Source organism: Elgaria multicarinata, chromosome 14 (assembly GCF_023053635.1).
Source record: "Elgaria multicarinata webbii isolate HBS135686 ecotype San Diego chromosome 14, rElgMul1.1.pri, whole genome shotgun sequence".
NCBI classification, from domain to species: Eukaryota; Metazoa; Chordata; class Lepidosauria; order Squamata; family Anguidae; genus Elgaria; species Elgaria multicarinata.
This window is the reverse complement of record NC_086184.1, coordinates 33,690,587-33,706,957: the sequence shown is the minus strand read 5'-3', so window position 1 is coordinate 33,706,957 and position 16,371 is coordinate 33,690,587. Positions and strand designations below refer to the sequence as shown.

Sequence of the window (16,371 nt, the reverse complement as noted above, 5' to 3'; positions counted from 1 at the left end):
TGTTTTGGCCTAAAACTCCCATCATCCCTCACCATTTGCTTAACCTCCTAGAGAGATTACGATTACAAAACAGGAAACAGAATTTGTTACAGATCTGTACTCATCTTTGCTTTCCATAGTTGAGAATGAGTTATGTTTCCACACTCTCCAGGGAAGCTTGCATTTTTCACACCAGCAGCTAAGAACATAAGAAGAGCCATGCTGGATCAGACCAAGGCTGGGTTTGGACGACACATTAATCAAGGTGTGTGTGTGTGTGTGTGTGTGTAATAGGCACAAAATGGAAGTCAACCGTTGATTAGCATGTCATCCATACCCAGCCCAAGGGCCCATCTAGTCCAGCACTCTGTTCACACAGTGGCCAACCAGCTGTCAGCCAGGGCCCAACACAGGACATGGTGTAACAGGACCCTCCCACCCATGTTCCCCAGCAACTGGTACACACAGGCTTACTGCCTAGAATACTGGAGATAGCACACAACCATCAGGGCTAGTAGCCATTGATAGCCTTCTCCTCCTCCTCCTCCAGGAATTTATCCAACTTCCTTTGAAAGCCATGCAAATGGCTGACACAGCAAGAGAGGTCCCCCAACTCATTTCACAGAACTAATCCAACCTCATGGCTCGTGTGTACAGAATTCAGCCCAGGCGTCACCACAGCCTCCTTAACTCTCCAGGGAACTGCTCACAAGGTTCTATTCACATGAGTTGTGTAACACGTGTGGAGGAGACACAAGAGAGATTTTTGTCTCCCCCCACAATGAGGAAACCTGGTGCTGGTGTGAGCAGTTCTTATGTATCCCCCGGAATCACCTCATTCAATGTTTTGCGCATGCAAACCGTTACTGCCAAGGAGCTGGGGCCAAAGAAACCCCCCAACGAGCAGCCGTTTAAAGCGAGGCTGCTGCTGCTGGGGCCGGCGCCGTTCCCCCCCCCCCGCCGTTCCCCCCCCCCCTCGCTCAGGTGCCCTCCAAGTGCTTCGGGCGACAATGCCCGTCTCCTCTGGCTGCCGCCCAGCTTAGCTGGGGCTGAGAACAGTCACCCAGAGGCCGCCCCGCTTCGAGGGGGGCTTCGCGGCGGCTGCTCGTGGGCGTGGAGCGGGGCGGGGGTCTCCGCCCCCACCAGAGTCTTCGCCGGCTCCACCGGCACGTGAGCTCCGCCCCCCCCCCGCCCGGCGCCCTCCAGTCAGACGGGCTGGACTACAGCTCCCATCACCCCCAGTTGGGGCGAGGGGAGCCGAAGCCCGGCTGCGGAGGGCGGGAGCGGCAGTCCGGCCCATCGCGGGGCGCACGGGGGCCGAGGCTGGCCTTGCCGGGGCACCAGCGCACCTCCTCCCCGCACAGGCGGCTGTAGGCGGCCTCGAGGTCCTGCAGGTCCGTGAGCGCGCGGATCTGCTCCATGGAGAGGGACGACGACGACGCCGAGGAGGAGGAAGCAGCAGCGCCGCCGCCGCCCTGCGCGCCCCTCAGCCCGGAAGCTGCCGCCGCCGCCGCCGCCGCCATCTTGGCCACGCGCCGCCCCTAGAGAGCCGAAGAAGGAAGAGGCGCGCTCGAACGGAGCGGAGCTTCCGGGCTCCTCGTGGCGCCGGCTTCTGACTGACCACACGGCCGGGCCGTGGCCTGGCGGAGCTCGTGGCGCCGGGCAATTTATTTATTTATTTATTTTATTTCATTTATATACCGCCCCACAGCCGAAGCTCTCTGGGCGGTTTACAACAATTAAAAATAGTAAACATTAAAAGTATACAAAAAATTTAAAAAACAGAAAACAGTATAAAAACAACAGTATCCATTTAAAAACAACAATTCTGAGGTCCACTAAAAACGAACTTAACGTTGTTAAATGCTGTCAAAATGCCTGGGAGCAAGTGCTGCCGCGTCCCTCACGGCCGGCCCCAAGCGGAGCGCGCGAACTGGGGCAGCCCCGCCCCGGCTGCCCCTCTGTCGAGAGCGGCTGAGTTCGCACGACACGCCGATCCACGCGGGGCGGCAGGAAGGCAACGGGGGAGGGCCGCGAATGAGCGTCTCCTCCGGACTCAGCCGGCATCTCTCGGGTTGGAACACCGCCCCGAAAGGCGTCGCCTAGCAACGAGCAGCACTGCGGAGGGGGAGGGAGATGACGTCAGCGTCCCTGCGAGCCGGGCCCCGCCCCCGGCTTCTGCGCCGTCTTTCAACAAAGCCCCAAGGGGGAGTCGGGGCTTGGCGGGGGCATCTCCCAGTTCGCGCCAAGGGTGAATCCGCGTGTTAGTCTACCCCGCCCCCTGTCTATCACCGCCGGAGGACACGTCACGTCCGGCGTCTGAATATAGGCGCCCTTGGTGGTGCCTGCGCGGCTGAGGTGAGCGGAGGAGCCGCCGAGGCGGAGGAGCAGGGTCCCCCGGCCCGCCCGGAGTAGCGCTCAGGTTGAAGCGCAGCCGGCCTCCGGGCTGGTTCAGGCGCGGTGAGGGCGGCCCGGGACTCGGCGCCGCGTGCGTGCAAGGACCCCTGGAGCGCGGGAGGCCGCTGGGCAATGGCTGAGCCGGAGCGCGCGGGGAGCAGGCAGTGAAGTCGCGCAGAGATCCGCCGCCATCCGCGCCGCGCACCCGGTAAGGGGCGTCGAATCCCCTCCCGCCGAGACTGCGGCCGCCCCAGTTCCGGGAGGGAAGGCGGCGGAAAAGGCATCCGGGCAGGGTGGCTGGTAAGCGGCCGCGAGGGCGGCGCTGCAGCAGGGAGGGAGGCCGGGGCCGGCTTGCGAGGCCTGAGCGCGGGCCGGGGCGGCGCGGAGAGCAGCGGAAGGGTTTCGAGCAGAGCGGTGCTTGGCCGCAACCCCACCAGCCTGGCCCCAGCTGGCGCCCCCGCCCCCGGTGTGCTGGACTACAGCTCCCATCACCCGCAGCTTCATTGGTGCGGATGATGGGAAGTGTAGGCCAGCGCATCGCGAGGGCGTCAGCTTGGGGCAGGCCGCGTGAGCCCCATTGGGCGCGGGCTTGGCTTTCGGTAAGCGCGTTTTGCGACTCCGCACGCCTACTCGGAAGTAAGCAAGTCGCTCTCTGTGCCCAGCAGTGAAAGCGGGCCGCTCTCCCCGTGCGAGGCACGACGACGCCCCGCCCCGGCCCGCCCGTAGGGTGCGCGAGACAAATCGCGCCGGGGTTTGTTTATCTGGCGGCGATACAAAACGAAGCCCTCTTAACTGCCGGTTGGAAGAAAAGCGTTTGAGTTCGGTGCGTTTGGTGCCGCTGGTTTTCTCTGACCTGACGTGATGATTCGGAATTCATGTCTCTTCTCTGAGATCAATCATGGAGATACTTGGATCCATTTCTGATCAGGTTCTTGTAATAAATGTTTGTGTGTTTTCTTTTATAGTTAACTGTCGGGGTACAATACTTCTGTGTCACAACATGGCTGAGTTCGGAGGACACGCTAGACCAACGGTTGTTTCCCATTCTGTTCCTATTCCCTCCCCGCCCCCATTGATTAGCGTGTGGTCCGAACTCAGCGTATGAATCTTGGTAACTGTGCCATGGCAATAATAACTGCCAAGAGATCTTTACCCTGCCTTTTTCTGTTGATACTTTGTCCATCCAAGGAAGCAGTTGTTGTGTGAGGCAAAGGCATCAGAGTCTTGTGGTACTTTTAAAACTTAAGCACTTTATTCTGAAATACGTTTTTGTGGACTCCACAAAAGCTCATGCCGAAATAAATGTGTTTGTCTTTAAGGCACCACAAGACTCTGGCTGAGTTCAGACAGCACGCTAATCAACTGGGGGTGGGTGGTGGAATAGGAACAGAATTAGCCCATCCACCGAACTCAGCCTCTTCGTTGCTTTTGCTTCTGTAAACCTACAGGCCGACCCTCTGGGAAGTGTTACACTTAGTATGGCTTAAGTTTTCATGTACTAGAGTCCACTTTATCAGATGCTTGAAGTGTTGTCCTAAGCTGAAAGGTACATACACGTGGATGTAGAGAAAAAGTGTAAGCAGTAATGTTGGAGGGAATTGAAACGTAAATAATGCAGATTCTTACAGTTTAGATTAAACTTTAAAAGTATGGATGTAAAATTACCACAATGACCACACATTGCTTTATGTATGTGTCAGCTTTATCATAAGTTGTCACAGTGTTTCTCCCTCCCAGTTCTTTTCTCTCACATCACTGCTTATTTTCTCTTTCTCCATCTATACCTGACATCATAGGACAACACTTTGTCATGCACCTAATGAAGTGTGTTCTTTGCTGCTAAGAACCTCTGCTTCTTCGTGATGTAGCCATTGGTTCATAACAATGGAAGTTCCCTGTCTGCAAGTGAGTCTGCAAATTGATACATACTTTAAAATACCCAGAAAACGAATATTTTCAGGATGTGATCCTTTCCAGTTGTAGTACATGAACAAGACAATTTTGCTGTGTGAAAATTTAAGAAGGAAAAAATCACTTTACAGTGTTTCAGTCCTGGAAGCATTTGTACGAGGCATCCCTTGGCAATAAGCCAAACGTTTAATTTTCCGAGCCCACATGTCTTAAGTGCATGGGGTAGACCTAGTACCACAAATGTGTCTTTAACGGCTGGATTCTATTTATTATTATTATTATTATTTATTTATTTATTTCTTATAGGTGAACTGAGGTGACGTGCCACTTGATCTGCACCATGTTCCTTTATAACCTAACTCTGCAGCGGGCCACTGGCATCAGCTATGCCATCCATGGCAATTTTTCAGGTAAATTCTGTAAGCCTATGTACGAGGTTAATGCATAGTTAGAAGAAGTCATTGGAGTATTAGTTTCAGTGTTCAGTTGCCCTAAAGCTGTTTGCCTGCATTTTTGTTTAGAATGGGAAGAGGTCTAGAGGCGTTGTTCTCTTAAAAGAAGGGGCTGGTGCTCAGTGATCAAGCTCCTGCTTTGCATGCAGAAAGCCCCAGGTTCAATCCTCAACATCTCCAGGCAGGGTTAGGAAATGGTCCTGCCTGAAGCCCTGGAGAGCCATTGCTGCCAGTCAGTGTTGACAGTACTAGGCTACATGGACCATAGGTCTGATTCAGTACAAGGCAGCTTCCCGCGTTCTTAATATGAGAATTTAGCTTTGTCATATTTTTCCTAGCCAAAAAATGCCCAAGGCTCATCAGGAATAAGAGCTTACTTCATTCACATCCTCAGCTTAAGGCTGGTTTGGGCAACCTTTTTGTTCACGAGGGTCACATGTGGTGGGTTGGGACCTGGTGATATGTGAGGCTTGGGTTGGTATCATTCCTCTGCTTGACACATATGCTCACAGCCTTCTCCCCTCAACCTCTTCTCAGCATTCTCCGCCTCCCCCTGTACGTACACACACACTCACACTCATTGGGAGGACTGGTGTGCATGGATGGGAGTGTTAACTGTCTGTGCACCATACTCTCATTACCATTGTGCTCTCCCCAACCTGCTGAACAGCTTCTGTGGTATGATTTGGCAGAGTAAATGTGGCAATTGTTGTTCACTCATGCAGCCTGCACTGATGGTGTGGCTGCATGAGTGAAGGTAGACGTTGTGCTTAAGGATGCCAGAGCAAAGCACTTTTGAAAAAGCAGGTGGTTGCCCCGTTGACCTCACAGTTTGGCATTCTGATTTCTGGCCCACAGCAACCCTGTTCAGATGACACACTAAGCCATGATGTTTAAGCATTTAAGCCATGATGTTTAAGCATTCAATGTTATGGCTTAGCTTGTTATGTGAACCATTCCTAACAATGGTGGCTACATAACCATGGTATAACATGCTCATAACCATTTGCTGCAAAAGGGTTACTGGCCTAACCATGGCTTAGCATGCTCATGAGTACTGAGTCAGACCTATGGTCCATCTAGCCTAGCAGGCCCATCACGCAATTTGAGAACAACTGCTCTCAAGTTCTCTGTTGTGTAAAACGCGGTCACAACTGCTCCAGTTTGTGAAAAACAGCTTGTAAGGCACTTCCAGGCAGTGATAGACGGTATGGTAATGGGTGTGTTTGTGTGTGTGTTTGTGTGTGCGCGCGTTGCTGTTCTAAGGCAGGCTTCCCTAACCTGGTACCCTCCAGACACGTTAAACTACAGCTGTCTTCATTCCCAGCCATCATGGCCAAAACAAAGCTGTTCTAAGATGTGGCTTTGCTTTGGCAGTCTTCGTTGTCTTTAACTGCTGATCTCATTCCTTTTTTTAGGTACCAAACAGCAAGAAATTGTTGTTTCCCGAGGAAAAATCTTGGAGTTGCTTCGTCCTGACCCAAACACTGGAAAGGTTCATACCTTGCTAACTGTAGAAGTTTTTGGAATCATTCGCTCCCTCATGGCCTTCAGGTTAACTGGTGGAACCAAAGACTACATTGTAGTGGGCAGTGATTCAGGCCGCATTGTTATCCTGGAATATCAACCATCTAAAAATGTGTTTGAGAAGATTCACCAGGAAACCTTTGGCAAGAGTGGCTGTCGCAGAATAGTTCCTGGACAATACTTGGCTGTGGATCCTAAGGGACGAGCTGTTATGATCAGTAAGTTGGGATGGGGGCGGTGAGAACGAGAGTTGTGCAGCATTGTCGAAGAACTGAATGGTGGAAATTGTGTTAGAAGCATTGGTGGTTGTTTCTATCCCTGGTGGCCATCGGTTGCGTTTTTCTAGAGGGGTTCAATTGGAAGCCATTTTAGTGAAGTTCTGAGTGCTGTTAGAACCATGTTGCTAGTGGCAGCTGAGCAACAGAGGCTTCCCAAAGGCTACATAGTGAGTTTGTGGTTGAGGGGACTTTTGAACCCAGGATTTTCCAGTGGCGCAGAGTGGTAAAGCAGCAATTTCTGCAGCTGAAACTCTCCCCATGGCCTGCATTCAATCCCAGCGGAAGCTGGTTTCACGCAGCCGGCTCAGGTCGACTCAGCCTTCCATCCTCCCGAGGTTGGTAAAATGAGTACCCAGTTAGCTGGGGGAAAGGTAATAACGGCCAGGGAAGGCAACGGCAAACCACCCGGCTATAAGGCCTGCCAAGAAAACACCAGCGAAAGCTGGCGTCCCTCCAAGAGTCAGTAATGACTCAGTGCTTGTACGAGAGGAGGTTCTTAGCCATTGCACTCCATTCCATCAGATGGACTTGCTACCAGCCACTAGGACGATTCCAGGTTATGGAGACCTTTGAAGGAACTGACTATAACTCAAAATTCTTCCCTGTCACCCTGGTGGAGCATTTGCTAGTGCTGGAGCTGTATGCGTAAGCTTAATTAGGAAGAGCACTGAGATTCCTGTTCACACATGTCCTGACTGACACGTGTGTGGCCACTTTGAGCCACCAAGTGCTATTGAAAATAGGAATGCTTGCTTGTCTCCAAGCAAGTCCCCGCTGCTGTGACTCTGGAGCTGTGTATGCAGCCTTCGTTGTACTGCACTATGACAACTGCACACATCGCTGTCCTGTACTGCCCCTGATATTTTTTTCTTTTCTTTTTTCAAAATATTTTTCTTCCTTGGGCTGGAGAAGCAAAGCATTGGCATCCCACCCTCCTCCGCTGGCCCTGGGGCAGGCTTAGGGCTGCTGAACCCTTATAATAGAGATTTCTCATCTTTTTAGGACTGGAGTGGAGCTTCCTTGTTCACTTCCATTCTACTGATTCTAAGATAACGGTGGGATGTGGGGATGTTTACAGTGCTTAACTAGAAGAAAGGCAGTTGAGCTCCAAACATTTGGTGCAGTTAGTTTTCTTTGACCTGAAATGATGATTTGGAATTCATGTCTCTTCTCTGAGATAAACCATGGAGATGCTTGGATCCATTTCTGACCAGGTTCTCATAGATGTTTGTTTTTCCTTTTGAAGTCACTTGTCAAAATATGATACTTCTCTGTTACAATGCAGTTAGCTGGGGAGGGCAGGAAGAGTGTGTCAGTGGCGCTGTTTGCGCAGCATGACAGCCCAGTGTGAGCTATTTAACCCATGGTGGGACCACTGCTCTTCGTGGCATCCACACCTCGTCAGTATGAATCTTGGTTAACTAAACCTGCTGCTCTGTTAAAATCTGTCTCCGAAATACAGTCTTGTAAGTAGCTGCTTGCTTGTCTCCAAGCAAGTCCTGCTGCTGTGGCTCTGGAGCTGTGTGTGCAGCCTCCATTGTACTGCACTATGACAACTGCACACATCGCTGTCGTTCTTTCTAGCATGGTTTACCATAATGGGAATGAGCCACTGCATGCCTTCGTCTCATGTTCTCCCCACTCTGAGGAGATTGGAAGATTTTGGTTCAGTTGTAGATTAACTGCGGCTTGTTGTGATGCCCAAACCAGGACAAACGTAACTATGGCTTGTTCAAATGATCCACTTTCAAACCATAGTTTAAGAGGCTGGATCGAAACCATAATTAAGATTAACCAAGTTAGGGTCTGGATGGCACACTAAACTGTTGTGCACTTAAACAGAGGCAGACGCTTCCGACGTCTGTACTTGTGTTGAAGGAGTGGGGAGAGTTTCAAGGCACACAGCGACTTTGTTCTCATAACACTAAGCCATGTTATATCTATGCACACTTTTTCTTCTTGTGCAGCGGCAGGTTTGGCACTCGAGTGTAGTTACTACCTCTGTGTTTGAGTTCCATCATGTGTTCTCTCTCTCCGTGTGCAGGTGCCATTGAGAAGCAGAAGCTGGTGTACATCCTGAACAGAGATGCTGCCGCTCGGCTCACAATTTCTTCCCCATTAGAAGCCCACAAGGCCAACACTTTAGTCTACCATGTAGTCGGAGTAGACGTTGGGTTTGAAAATCCCATGTTTGCTTGTCTGGAAATGGATTATGAGGTACTGAGAAGCCGGCCTCCAGTGGTGTTACTCTAGCCACCTGTCCCTATTTAAAGATGCAGCTGTCATTTGGGATAAGTCTGTTTCATCTTGGTTGATCTATGTTAACTGTACACATTTTAATTGTCCATGATGCTGAGATGAGTAACTTCTTCCTGGTCCATCCAACTGGCTTGTTTCCCAAACTTGAATGGGTATATCTGAGATTCACCAGATCAAGAGAGAATGCAAGGCTTTTAATGACCGATTCCACTTAGTGATAGATTTACAAATCTTTACCAGATGTTTTAAGCTTCAAGAATTAATATATGGGTTGTGGTCCTTGAAACTTTTCTCAAGCCAAATAACAAAGTGGTACTACAGTATATATATATATATTTATTGTTCAAACAGTATTGGAGAATAACCAGCCTTTGTAATGATGAAACAAGCAATGCACATTACTACATACTATGCTGTTAGGATGATTAGAAGCATAATGAAAATCTTGGCTAGCATATTCTTTACTAAAATTAAAGTTCTATTCCTCTCAGCCTACAAATCAGTATTACAATCTTACAGTGACCTATCTGGCAAGCATGGTTTGCAGAGCTTAGGAGATCATGTTTGGTATGTTTGCCGTTCTCCCGGGCTCTCTCTGGGCCACCAGGTCAAACCCTTGCTTTTTATAGCCCCCACAATGCCAGTGACTCCATCCTTCGTTTCAGACCTGGTCATATCACCATTCACATTTTTCCCAATGTAGTCAGGTCTGCCGTTAACACCAGTAACATCTAGGTGAAGGGATCCCTTCGTGAATAATTTTACACTTTATATAATGTAGTTTAATGGTGTTTAATTTTTTGAGCCTCCCAGAGAGCTTCACCTATGGAGTGATATAGAAATATCAAAAATGAAATGAATCCCAGCTAAGCAGCTCCCTGTTCCCAGCACTTGGCCAGCCCACTTGTGGCAGCCTTGCTCCGTTTCCTATAATGTTTTCCCTTATTTCCATTGCTTGCAGTTATCTCACAACATATACACAGAGCTAATCATGTCTGTTACTAATCACAGTCAGCATACACAGATAATTATGAAATACAATGGATTCACAGTCAGCATACACAGATAATTATGAAATACAATGGATTCTTTTCAACAGTATGTGTTACATTCATACTTTGTGACCAATGCCACAAATGTTCTCCATTTAAATCAGCAGGGCTTATTATCTTCTTAGTGCAACAAAAATAGTTCTCCAGGTTCTTTTTCTTTTTGGCTTTGCAGTGTTAAGACTCGTATTTGTCCTAATTGAAGATACAGCCTGAATTTGCAGCAGTAGCTTGTTCTTAAGAGCAGGTTAGGCACAGCTCTTCCTAATGGGAGGGAATGCACAGCTGTCTTCTGCACTGCTTTGGGGGCAAGACGTTTCTCTGCCTTCATATCCCTCTCCATGCTAGGCCCACTTTCCTTCTGTTAAGTGAATAAACGTCTGTGGAGTAGAGAGGGTTGTCTTGCCCCAGGAGCTCTTAACATGTACATCGTTAAGGTGACTTGAAATCGGCAGGCATCTGTAATAACTAATAGCAAGGCATCAAGCTGCCTCACGTTGCAGCGTGAAAGGGGAAGTGGGGAGGGTGTTGGGATTTGTGTCTGTGGTTTTATGGCAATACCTCTAAAAAGCAGGGCCTCTCATCCCCACCTGTTTTTGGTGGCAATAGGTGCCAACCAATTATAGCCCAATATGGCAAATAAAGAAAGGGCGTAGTCTCTTGTCCATACTCCCACCTTGTAAACCAGGATTGGCCCGGGGACTGTTTTGGCCCCAGTGATGACATGATAATGTTATAGAGTGCTAAACGGGCCAAATTTAGCTTGTTTTGAAGATAAATTTGACCCGTATAGCCCTTTGCTCTGCTAGCACAGTCATTTTTTAATAAATATTTTTACAAATCTTATGCACGGAACTGCAGCTGTTGCCCACCCCTGCTGTAAGCTGTCCTTGCTGCTGCATGTGAACATGTGTGGGCGCACATTCCTTTTGGGGTGGGGCGGGTGGTAGTGCACCAAGCCTTGCAGGCGTTCAAGCTCCCGCTTGGAGAACAGCAAAGCTCTTTTGGATGTGCCCTGACAGAGAGCGAAAGAGCTCATAGTGTTCTATATTTTATAGATTTGTTTAATCTTTTAAGATACCTTATTTCTTGATGACTACCTTGCACAACATTGTATGGGAGGTGGGATAAATTTAAATAAAATAATAATGGTTATGGCAGCTGCCCAGTGATGTTGGGGCAGAAAACTTTCCAGGCATTATTTTTCTGTGGAAAAAATTCCATTCCATAAATTCATTAGTTAAAAAAATCACATATGCAGTATTCCAACCTTAGTGGAAGAGAGTTGATGTCAGCATATCATGCGTAGTTCTTTGGGTTGCTAAAATGTATTTGTGTCAACAGTTTTCAGTATCTTTGAATCTTGACGATGTAAGGGTACTGTGCGTCGTTCGGCAGGATCAATGCTGCCACTCCGCTTACACCATTGAGGTGGTGCTGGTGTAAGTGACTGCTCATCTACCAGCAGTAGGGTGCCAGCGTCCACTGTTGGCTTTGCATGGGAGAGCGCTTCAGCCAGTGCTACATCCATGGCATAAGCAGAGCAGCAGGGGGCGAATACTGCCCAACATCTGTGCATTTTTATAAGTACTCCAATAAAAAGATCAATGTAATATAACATTTTAAAATGTCCTTTGATTTCCCTTCTCAAATATTTCATGTCAAGCACTTGTGGTGTTTTGGGACAAAAAATAACATGGGTACCTTTTTTAACTTTATTTGCCAAATACAGGTAAAATAAACTCGTTAATTAAATATCTCTAGGGCAGGAGTGGGCAACTTGTGGCCCTCCAGATGCTTTGGCCTATGGCACCCATCAGCTCTAACCAGCATAGCCTATGGTGAGGGATCATGGGAACTGGCCAAAAATCTGGAGGCACACGAGTTGCCCACCTCTGCTCTGGGGCATCAGAATTTTTTACAATGCAAACTGAAAATTTTCCTATATAAACGACCCTGTGCAAATTAATCCAATTTGCTTTGAGGGGGGAATTCTGGGGGGAAATCCAATCCAGAATTTTCAGGAGAACCCACATCCCTGTAGTTGCTTAAATTGGCAGCCGTGGGACTGGGGGCAAAAGCAAGTGCACTAGCCCTTGTGGCTGGTTGCTCCTTGCGCCAGATGATCAAGGAAATGATAAATTAGACAAACACTGTCTGAATTGTTGGACTCTCACAATGGCTTTCATGGAAGTTGCGCCATCCAAGACCTCCACTGTGTGTCTTACACTGCAGATAAATTCCTTCAGTCTATGACATTATTTACTTTATTTTATAAAAATCTGTACTGCCTTGCAGTAGAAATTCCTATGGCAGTTTGCATTAGAAATACAAAAATGACTCTTCTCTTACTTGGCAATGTATGACGGTAGTTTCTTGGTGGTATATATAGTTACGGTATTTTCCCCCCAGGAAGCTGACAATGACCCCACAGGAGAAGCAGCAGCCAACACCCAGCAGACGTTGACGTTTTATGAGTTAGATCTGGGTTTGAACCATGTCGTCAGAAAATACAGTGAACCCTTGGAAGAACATGGCAACTTCCTTATAACAGGTACCACCATTTCCAGCCTTTTAAAGAAAAGGGCCTTCTACTCTGGAATCAGAAAGTGAACCACTGGAGAAAATGTCATGCTGTTTGCTGGCTTAGACTACTCATATGAACTCACTGATACGCAGTGAGTTCATATGGCTCGGGTCCAGGTTATCTGAAAGACCGTATTCTCCCTTATGAGCCTGCCTGTGCTTTGAGATCTTCTGGAGAAGCCCTTCTTTCAGTCCCACCATCTTCACAGGCACGCTTGGTGGGAACATGGGAGAGGGCCTTCTCGGTGGCTGCTCCAGTGCTTTGGAACTCTCTTCCTGGGAAAGCTAGACTGGCTCCCTCTTTGATGGGCTTTGGGAAGCAGGCTAAAACTTGTTTGTTCCAGCAGGCCTTTGGAGAATAATCTGGTCCTCTATCTATGTTAAGGACTTGTAAAATTGTTGTGTATTTTAAATGTTTAATGTTTTAATATTGTAATTCTTTAAAAATATATATTGTACATTTCTTTCCCTAGGTTTAAAATATATATGTTTTAAATTTTGTAAGGCCACCTTGAGGCCCAGTATTGGGCAAAAGGCGGGATACAAATAAATATAATAATAATTAATATCTTCACTACTTGATTAAGGCCATGTCGTGCAGCATAAAAGAGCAACCAATATTTCCTCTCTGGGTTCTACTTTGGAAACCTCAGTGAAAAGTCTCTCCTCTTCTCCTCAGCAGCCAAGCCTGCGAACTGCATCTCATCCATGGCAACAATCCATCCAACACTTGCAGTACTTCTCACCCTCCTATTTTCCCTGTGATTTTCTTAGGTGCCTCTTATGTTTGGTGGGAGCCCAGTCCCCAGTCATGGTGTTGTCTTATTACAGCACACTCACACACACACAGGCACAAGTGCAGTCTTGTGAAGAATTGTGGCAACCAGCCTTGAGGGGCCAGTGAGCGCTGGAAGGGGCAGGAATGGCCTTGGGGTAGCCCACAAGTACAGTTGGCCTTCCCAGCAATTAAGTAATGTTGACAGCCACTTCAGATGCCATTTGCAAGTCCCTCCTTCCCCTTCACCCTATTTGAATACCGACACACACTGTTAAGTAGTAGGGAAAGCAGAACATGGTATAACAACACTCTCCCACCCATGTTCCCTAGCAACTGGTGTATATAAGCTTACTGCTGGACTACAGCTCCCATCATTCCCCAGGAGCTACAGTCCACATCTGGAGAGCACCAGTTTGGAGAAGGGTGAAGCCTCGTTGTACTTGAATGTTGACACTGTTAAACTGCGTAGTTTCTTGTTCAGGCTTATTTCCAAATCCAGTTTCCTGAGGCTGAGATCAACTGTCGCTTCCGCTGCTTCCGTTCAGTTTCTTATGCAATGTTCATGTCGTTCTGTAGTGCCTGGAGGCTCTGATGGTCCCAGTGGAGTGCTGATTTGTTCTGAAAATTACATCACCTACAAAAACTTTGGTGACCAACCAGATATTCGATGTCCCATTCCCAGGAGAAGGGTAAGAAATCTTGTGTAAAATTCTAAAATAATCTCCTAATAACGTTATCTAGGCAGCTGTACAAAATGTTTGTGCAGATTTTCTGTTGAGAGGGATGCATTGTTCCATATGTCTATATCTATATCTGTGATATGTGAGCATACAGACAAATGCAGAATAGCCAAAGTAAGAGATGGAAGTGTTTGGTCTGTGCCATTAAACAGAGAGTCAGAGTGACCCAGGTTCAGACCCCCCACTTAGCCATGAAGCTTGCTGGGCGGCTTTGGGCCACGAACTATTTCTGGCTTAGCCTAACCTATCATGCAGAATTGTGGTGAGGATATAATGGGAGCAGTGGAAGCCATGTAGGCCGCCTCGTGCTCATAGGAGGAAAGGCAAGAAACAAACGCAAACCAGTTAGTAAAATAGACCTGTGCTGACCTCGCCTCTGGAGCTTTTTTCTCGTTCAGAGAGCCAGCAGTGAAGAGTGGATTTGGTGTATCGCAGCCTTCCCCTTCTTGGTGACCTCCGGATGCGTTAGACTACAAAACCCAGCACTCCCTGCCTGACCTCCAGTGGGCGGGGAGTTCCTATGTACACCAGCTGCTGGGGAACATGCATGGATGGGCGCTCTGGCACTTGTGTCCCGCTTGTGGGTTTCCGGTCTAGATGGAGCCTTGGCTTGATCTCGCTGTTTTAATATTCTTATCTGGAGGGCACCAGGTTGGAGTAGGCTAGTGAAGGATGCTCAGGAAATTCTCCTTGCAATAGTCACACTCTCTTGTTAAGACTGAAGATGCTTTTAGGCATCTACCTGAGGCAGCGATGATCCTCGTGACATTATGGTGACACCAAAAGCTTTGCTGCTCCCTCTCTGAGGAAGTAGGGTCTGCTTCATCGCTGCTAGCTTTCTGGCACTTGAATTAAAATGGTTTTGCTTCCTAGACCATTTGTGGCCCTCTGAGGTGCTTTCAGGATTCATGTTTTTCTACTGCAGGCCTTAATTCTTGTTGGTTGCTTGCATTTTGAATATATCTGCTACTTGATTATGAACTGCTCTGGCACAAGATGGCAGAGTAGAAATATTTTAATCATTCTGAGAATTGGCAATTAGTAGTGAGGAGGGGTGCAGGGGAAGGCAGAGTTAGATGCAGAGGGAGAAGGAGGGGTGATGAGTCCAGAGCTGTTCCAGCAAGGCCTTGCTGAAGAGGAAGGCTGGCGAGGGCCTTGGAGAAGAGAAGGAAACTGCGCAGCTCAGCAGAGGAGAGCAGCACACCAGAATGCAGCGGAGGGGCGCACTGGCAGGAGAGGAACTTGTGCACAGTGAAGGGAGGGGTTGGAAGCAGGCGTATAGTTGGGGCAGGTAGCGGAAAGCGCCAAGTGAAAGGACCAGATAATAAGTGACCAGGGAGAACGGCAGAGCTATGGTAAAGAGAGGGGAAATGATCTACAATGGGACAAAGACGGGTTTGCTGGAGGTGTTCTGAATCTGTTGCGAAGGGGATGTGTAGCAGGAGGGGAAAGCCCGCATCCTTTGGAGATGGCCAAAAAAAGACGCAGCAGGATTTGGTGACTGGTTGTAGGTGTGAAGAGAAGAAAGAGAGAGCAAAGTACTTCAGGGGTGGGAGAAAGTCTGACAGTATCCCCCAGTGATGGCAGAAAAATGTCAGAGGGGAAGGGTTTGGTTGAAAGATGAGACGGGTACATTCTCCAGAAATACTGGAGTCTTCAGTAGTGGATTGGGCACTTCCAGGAAGAGCCGTGCGTTTGGATCACATGCATTTGGGACTCTTGAAGCATTTCAAGACGTGCTAAAGATAAGGGCAGTGGAATGCTGTCAACACAGGAGACTTCTGACAAAGATCCCTTTAGAGCAGTTCTTGCCGTTGAAGCCCTGACTTGCTGTTCTCTGTGACAGAATGACTTGGATGACCCCGAAAGAGGCATGATCTTCGTCTGCTCTGCTACACACAAGACCAAGTCTATGTTCTTTTTCCTGGCTCAGACGGAGCAGGGAGATATCTTCAAAATCACCTTGGAGACTGATGAGGACATGGTATGTATGTGTGTGTGTGTGTGTGTGTGTGTGTGTGTGTGTGTGTGTGTGTGTGTGAGAGAGAGAGAGAGAGAGAGAGAGAGAGAGAGAGGAGAAATAATGAGAATGAATGCATTTTCCAGTCTGGCTCATGCAGGAACTCTTTTGTGGTGGTTTCAGGTCACAGAAATTCGACTCAAGTACTTTGACACGGTTCCTGTAGCCGCTGCAATGTGCGTGCTGAAAACAGGATTCCTGTTTGTGGCTTCTGAGTTTGGAAACCAGTAAGTAAAGCCTTCGAATTTCTTCTCAAGTGCTGCTGAATGTTCATGCATCGTAATGCTGCTGGTATTCTGCAAACATTCACACACACACACCTGTCTGGCTACCATTTAGACCTTCCTCTTCCCAAATTTGGTGATTGTTCAAGTTGGGGTGTGTCTGTGTGTCTT

The 16,371-nt window shown here is 48.3% G+C and overlaps 2 protein-coding genes and 2 non-coding genes across 6 annotated transcripts in view; 3 read left to right on the top strand and 1 right to left on the bottom strand.

Annotated features, from left to right (window-relative positions):
* Positions 1-1,462, bottom strand: part of COG4 (component of oligomeric golgi complex 4) — a 34,230-nt gene extending 32,768 nt beyond the window's left edge. Inside the window, exon 1 of the mRNA XM_063140931.1 lies at positions 1,329-1,462. Coding sequence (XP_062997001.1) covers positions 1,329-1,400 — 72 coding nt within the window. The 5' untranslated portion in view covers positions 1,401-1,462. The remainder of the gene's footprint in view (positions 1-1,328) is intronic.
* An 817-nt stretch (positions 1,463-2,279) lies between these two features.
* Positions 2,280-16,371, top strand: part of SF3B3 (splicing factor 3b subunit 3) — a 56,507-nt gene continuing 42,415 nt past the window's right edge. Inside the window, exons 1-8 of one of the 3 annotated variants that reach the window (XM_063141526.1) lie at positions 2,280-2,337; positions 4,594-4,697; positions 6,158-6,484; positions 8,589-8,761; positions 12,265-12,406; positions 13,793-13,905; positions 15,803-15,940; positions 16,100-16,203. In XM_063141526.1, coding sequence (XP_062997596.1) covers positions 4,628-4,697; positions 6,158-6,484; positions 8,589-8,761; positions 12,265-12,406; positions 13,793-13,905; positions 15,803-15,940; positions 16,100-16,203 — 1,067 coding nt within the window. In that variant the 5' untranslated portion in view covers positions 2,280-2,337; positions 4,594-4,627. Of the gene's footprint in view, positions 2,338-2,512; positions 2,585-4,198; positions 4,282-4,593; positions 4,698-6,157; positions 6,485-8,588; positions 8,762-12,264; positions 12,407-13,792; positions 13,906-15,802; positions 15,941-16,099; positions 16,204-16,371 lie in introns of those variants that run through there. The other 2 variants (XM_063141524.1, XM_063141525.1) reach the window with 2 other exon arrangements.
* On the top strand, positions 3,226-3,308 carry LOC134409019 (small nucleolar RNA SNORD111). The gene has a single exon (XR_010026151.1). It is a non-coding gene; the product is annotated as a small nucleolar RNA SNORD111 (small nucleolar RNA).
* LOC134409018 (small nucleolar RNA SNORD111) lies at positions 7,680-7,762 on the top strand. Its single transcript, XR_010026150.1, has one exon. It is a non-coding gene; the product is annotated as a small nucleolar RNA SNORD111 (small nucleolar RNA).